At 38.3% G+C, this 6,379-nt stretch overlaps 1 protein-coding gene and 1 long non-coding RNA gene across 2 annotated transcripts; one reads left to right on the top strand and one right to left on the bottom strand.

Moving 5' to 3' along the window:
* Window positions 1-593: 593 nt before the first annotated feature.
* LOC149035736 (melatonin-related receptor-like) lies at window positions 594-1,681 on the bottom strand. The gene has a single exon (XM_089190796.1). The coding sequence runs from the start codon at window positions 1,535-1,537 to the stop codon at window positions 602-604; it is 936 nt and encodes a 311-aa protein (XP_089046922.1). The 5' UTR covers window positions 1,538-1,681; the 3' UTR covers window positions 594-601.
* Window positions 1,682-2,426: 745 nt separating this feature from the next.
* Window positions 2,427-5,787, top strand: LOC149035735 (uncharacterized). Its single transcript, XR_016182532.1, has 3 exons — window positions 2,427-2,614; window positions 3,440-3,778; window positions 5,539-5,787. It is a non-coding gene; the product is annotated as an uncharacterized LOC149035735 (long non-coding RNA).
* Window positions 5,788-6,379: the final 592 nt, after the last annotated feature.

Here is a 6,379-nt window from a genome sequence, read left to right as displayed (position 1 = left end):
GTACCGATTCAATTAAGCTCTCCATTTGATATCAATGACTTCGAAACTAAATTTCGTTGTGGTTGTGGATGAGAGAAATATCTTTCTGGCAATTTTCAAATAAGAGCGAAATTTTATTTGGTCTTGAACTCCACACAATACACATGTTATGAACTAAAAAATTAATGAACTTCGCCAACAACGACTGTGACCAGCAAAAATTTGCAAGGAGTTGGGAACTTCAATGCATGAAAACCGCTTTCATGGATAGTTGTGCATATAAATTGTCGCTTTGAATGCTTGGTGGAACAGGGAAAGGAAATTCTCATTTGGAAAAAATGTAATTTTTTGGCGTAATAACATACCTATTTTTTAGAGACCTTACATATTACAAACGGTTATGGGGAAACTTGCATACGAGCATCCAGATAACCGGGCTTGTTATCCACTTCGCTTATGTCACAATAAAGATAAACAAACAAGCAAACAAACGAAGAAAAGGTAACAACATATTGAGAACCGGCAAAACGCATGGCCCTCGCCTTTGCAGTCAGCTATTTTCTTTCTACTGAATGGAAAACTTACAGAGAAGAAAGATATAGTTAGTGCCTAATTTAAAGAGTCAGTTTTCTTTCCGACAGAAAATAATATTTCTATATTCCCTGTGCATGGCCCTATTCATGACGCCATAGATTACAGGATTAATCCACGCCGAGGTAGAAGCGAACAAAAAAGGAATTGACCGCGCGGTCGAAGGTATAGACACAGCGAAGCCATATTCTAGAATGATCAGAACGCCTGCAGGAATCCAAGAAACGCAGAAACTGAACACTGCCGCAAATGAAACTCGAAAAGCTTTCATCTCGTGCACTCTAAACGTTCCCTGGAAGTTCCTTGAACCTTGTAGTGAAGGGAGAACAGCATTATTGTGTCTCCTTACGAAAAGAAGGATCTTGCCATAAGCAGAAAACACCATGGACATCGACCCGAAATTAAGACATGCAAAAGTTACCTGAAACGTTTTATGAAATCTCCACCAGCCGTAAGTCCCTCTACAATATAAATCTTCTGGTTGCCATTTGTAGATGATGTATACGACGTCATGAAATACAACGTAAAAAATACATAGGATAATCCAAACCGAAGAGATTGATATGATAGAATTCTTTCTGGTGAAAAGGGAGGCATATCGTTGTGGTTTCACGACGCAAAAATAACGATTAATCGCTGTTATTGCGAGAATAAGAAGCGAAAACTCAGCCCAGAAAGTTGTGAGTAAACCAGTAAATTTACAGAAGCCGTGACTGAAGGGCCATCTGCGTAGACCAGAAGCGAGTAGAACAGACGGAAACACAAAGGTGGCTACCGTTAGATCAGCCATTGCAAGAGAAAGCAGGTATATATTGGTGATGGTTCGCAGTCTTCTGTTTCGATAAAAGGCGAGGCAGAAAAGTGAATTTCCTAATAGAGACAGAACCATTGCTTGACTGATTAAAACAGTGTGAACGACTACCTCTGCGAAGCTTCTTGAATCTTCAATTTGTTCCATTTTGTCCATTGACTAAAGAACAATTTAATTGAGGCTGGGAAGTTGAGCTTTCTTCTTCATTCTTTTATCTCTTATTCATTCAGGGTTAAACTTATTTTAAGCGTCATTTGTTAAGTTTTTTTCTAATTACCTTTCTATATGCTTGCCTGCATAATTATAATTTGCAGGGCGATTGGACTCTTTGTTTGCAAAGCACTGTGGTTTATTACAAGATTTTACCTTTGCTGTCAATTATGATCTGGCACAAAATTAACCGATCTAGCCTTCAACTTTACACAATAGGTGGAATGTGAATAATAAATCGATCGGATGTCAAATAGCAATGTCTTTAAATTTGACAGCTTGTCAGGTAATAATCAGAAAGGAAGCTCGAGAGTCTATTTTTTTGGTTCAACAGTTGATCTGCATGTATTCTCACTACAAATTAATGTTTGCCTTTTTCTCGTTTTGCTATCTATTATATATGCAATCTTAAAAAACAGAAGCCATAAACAATCACTTTTTAAGCTACAAAATGAAAAATAGTCGGTAGAAAAGAAAAATGATTCAGTTGTCTTTTGTAAAGCGATATTCACGATTTGAAAACATAGATGGCCAAATCATCTCTGCGGAAATGAAATAACTACTAAAGAATAGTCTATCATATTTCCTCAATTAGGGACCCGGCGTGTACCTGCCTGTTTTTTGTTTATGCGGCATGGAAGGGTGTGTATTCGCGTGGAGTTCATTTCAGATCGTGGGCGCTCGTTTACAGAAACAGGCGCACAATCAAGAAAAAAAATTGAATTGAGATGGTTATCTGTCACTTCTTCAGCTGAAAACGTAAGGTCTTCTTTGCGGTCGCGATCGACTGTTGTCTTATAAACAAAAAAGTTATGGAGAAGGGGGATATGGTCAGTAATGACTCCAAATCTTATTTTTAAATGAGAAAACCGAATGTTTGGCCATTACAAGAGATAGAAGGTTTATCAGTTGGTGATGGTTCGCAGTCTTCTGTTTTGATAAAAGACGAGGCAGATGAGTGAATTTCCCAATAGCGACAGAACCACTGTTTGACTGATTGAACAGTGTGAATGACTATTTCAGGTAAGCTTCTTGAATCTTCATTTTGTTCCATTTTTTTTCATTTATTTAGAACGCCTTTTGATTGAGTCAGGGAAGTTGGTTCTTATGTTCTGTGTTATTACCTTGTCACTCTGTGTGAATTTTGTTTTTCCATAAACGTAAACTGCAGAAATTCTCCAATTACTTTTCTGTATCCATGTCTGAATGATTGTTTGTTAAATACTTGATTTGAAAACTTGTTTACAAAAGGCAGCGGTTATGATACCGCTTCGAGGACAATTGTAATCAGAAAATTAACTAAGATGACACCGGCTTGATATGGATTTTACACCGTCAGTAGATAAAAAAAAAAAAAAATGGTGCATAACCGTAGCTAAAACCATCGACATTTGACAGGCTAGAGAAGTCGGTATGGAATCGCGAAGAGCCATAATTTTTTTGGTTCATCTGCATGTGTTTTACAGGCCTTAGTTTCTTTTCAGTTTAGAAGGCTCAACATAATGACAAAACTTTCATTTATACTCCAGTCAAGTACAAAGCAAAGATTGAACTCAGCCTGCAATGCTGATGAGTGATATTTTTGGAATACACCGACTCTAACAAACTAAATGTAAAATAAAGTGTACTTAAGCACATAAGTTTTTCAACTTCTGAACAACCTTTGGTCAAGCCAGTATAGATGCGCATTTAGAACTATTACTCGACAAATAAAAGTGTCTTCTCCAGTGACCAAGAAAAATATAACTATTTTTTTCACACTTGACTGATGTGTTGTTTACCAACTTGACGTCCTTGAATCGAAAATTCAGATCACTTTTCACTTGTTGTCTCTCCTTTTGTCTGAAGCTGTGTACAAACTGCCGCCATGGCTCGTCGAAACAAAACTGTCATTGATGATCATCCGCGCATAACTGTATCAGCGACATTGCCGGAGTATGATACTGAATGATGATTTATTAACTGTAGTAGAGAAACAGAAACAGACACAGTTCGACCTAAGGGAACGAGAAGCATTATACTCATGTCTATAGATCTGCTGTCGACAGCACCATAGTTGGGTTTATCAGTCGTCCAGCTTGTTGGAGCCATACTATACCCCACAAAATACGGCTCAGGAGACAGGAGAATAAGGTTTTCTGACAGGCTTGATATAACTGCCCACAGGTCAACAACGGCGAAGGAAAGGTACGGAATAATCGATCGGATTTTTGCGATGCATGACATGAGATCAGCAACAGCTATATTAATTTTTGAGGATTTAAATCAAGCCACGTGTTTTTTCTGAGCTTTTTAGCCGCCGGATAGTTGTTCATTTAAATGTGCTTGCCAATCACCTTCTTATGTCTAAAATCATTTCTTGAAGCTTTCTCAAATAGGCAAATGAGGAAATGTAATTAACAGGCGACGCTGAAACGCATCAGTGGTAAAATGCCATAATTAACTCAAAGAAAAACAAAACACTACACAGCTGCACGAAACGCTCCAAAATTTATTTCGGGTGTTTTTCTGGCTTTAGTCAATTCAGACCGTGGAGAAAAAAAAACTCCTTGACAGCAGCCAAATCAGAATGATTGTTCTTTAACTCACGGTAAATGGATCGATGACGGACCGAGATAGTTCATTAGCCGACTTAGGCTTCTTTGAATTATCTTTTGAATAGCTGGTCAAAGTTCCCCTAAGCAGTTTGTTTTCTCATTGATCAACACGCACCGATCATAAGATCATAACTGCATGAGTTTGCCGTTTCCAAGGAACAGTACCAAACGATGCTTTGGTACGCAGTGGACTGAGACAGTTCACTAGCCCACTTAAGGCTTCCTTGAATTATCTTTTGAATAGCTGGTCACAGCATTTTGGTAGGGATCCACTTCCTTTTTTGGAAAGATATAAACCACAGACTTCCCTACAGCACTTTTTTTTCTCGCTGATCAACATGCATGATAAGATCATAATTGCATGAGTTTGCCGTTTCCATGGGACAGTACCAGTAATGCTTTGGTACACAGTCCCCCACCAAGGATTTAAATCAGAAATAGTCTCATAACTTGCTTACATACAGAAAAAGGGTTTCTGATTAAGGAACAGTGAGAATGAATACCGTTTACTTCCAGTCCAATTTCACTTTTTGATGGCAGTTACTATTAGTTTCTCTTATGTTTCCTCGCTACAAAAACATGAAGGAAAGACAAAGTTAACTGGTCGACTTAAACTTCTTGTTGAATTGCAGATTGCAAGAATTTGGTCAGGGTCCACTTCCTTTCTCAGAAAATATCAACCGCAAACTTCCCTTTCAGCGCTTTGTTACTTTAATGATTGACACGTATGCATAACATTATCATAACAGCTTTCGCTGTTTCGAAGCAAAAGTACGCAGTAATGTTTTGTGTCCCACAAATGATTTGCAAAAGAAATAGTCTCATAACTTGCTTACAAACGCGAAAATAGTTTTATCAAAGGCTTATTGAGGGCAAAGCTATTTCAACGAGAGAGAACAATTGAGAAAAAGAAAATTGAACGAATGTGAAAGAGATTTTAAGCATTGACGTCGTTCTGCAGCTATTCGCTTGAGTTTCACTTTCCTCTTTAAACGCTATTTACTTCCAGTCCAATTTCACTTTTTGATGACAAAGTTTCTGTTACTTTCTGTTATGTTTTCTAGCAACAAAAACATGAAGGAAAAACAGAACAAAGTACATTGGTCGACTTAAGCTTCCTGTTGAATTGCAAGTTTATGGAAAAATATCAAGCGCAAACATCCCTCTCAGCACTTTGTTACCTAGCTGATTGAGGGTCAGAGTCTACTTCCTTTTCTCAGAAAAATATCACCTGCAGACTTCCGTTTCAGCGCTATATTACCTTGCTGATTGACATCCCCACCCTTAGGCACTACAAATTTTGCATAAATTGGCTTGGTGTTGGGCTGTTTACTATCACTTGGACTTCAGCGGAGTCAAATCGGAATTACTGACTTCAGCACTTTGTTACCAAGCTGATTGGGGGTCAGAGTCCACTTCCTTTTCTCAGAAAAATATCACCTGCAGACTTCCGTTTCAGCGCTCTGTTACCTTGCTGATTGACATCCCCACCCTTAAGCACTACAAATTTTGCATAAATTGGCTTGGTGTTGGGCTGTTTGCTATCACTTGGACTTCAGCGGAGTCAAATCGGAATTACTGACTTTCGGGAAGTTATAACTAAAGGTAAGCGCAGCTGTGTACGTAACTTTAATTGTGACTTTTAGTCAACCTGGTAGATCCTGTTGACTACTGGCAGGAACTTGTTGTAAGAAAAATGAGTTTCACTTTTAATAGTGTGTATATCTACATTCTGTAGCTTTGCAATCTAACCTAGAGAAATTGAAGTTTTATTTGCTGACAAGGGTCCTATGTAATGCTGAATTCGAAAAATTTTTGGAATATATAATGACTCACCGTGCACGTTCTTATAATTTAGCTTTGATTGGCGTCGCAGTTTACGCGGCTCTAAGCGAGAGAGGCACCATGAAACCACTTGTGAATTGTGAGTGGTCAGTTTTAGGCTTAGATATGAACGCTGCAAGACAGAAATACTACCACTCTAAAAAGCGTTCACATTACATGAGTTTTCAGCCATGCACGATTGTATAACGATGCCGGAACACGAGTCGTCCAAAAATTCATATGGCCATCTGGTTGCCAAGAAGTTCGAATGTATCGTCTATAATCTTTTGAAGGTCAAATTGCGCAACTATGGGTTGAGAACACCTTAACGAAGCCTTGTAAAGTTGTCAAAAAAAAGCGGATATGA

Source organism: Pocillopora damicornis, chromosome 13 (genome assembly GCF_964200805.1).
Source record: "Pocillopora damicornis chromosome 13, jaPocDami1.2, whole genome shotgun sequence".
Taxonomy (NCBI): Eukaryota; Metazoa; Cnidaria; class Anthozoa; order Scleractinia; family Pocilloporidae; genus Pocillopora; species Pocillopora damicornis.
This window is presented reverse-complemented; position numbering and strand designations above follow the sequence as displayed.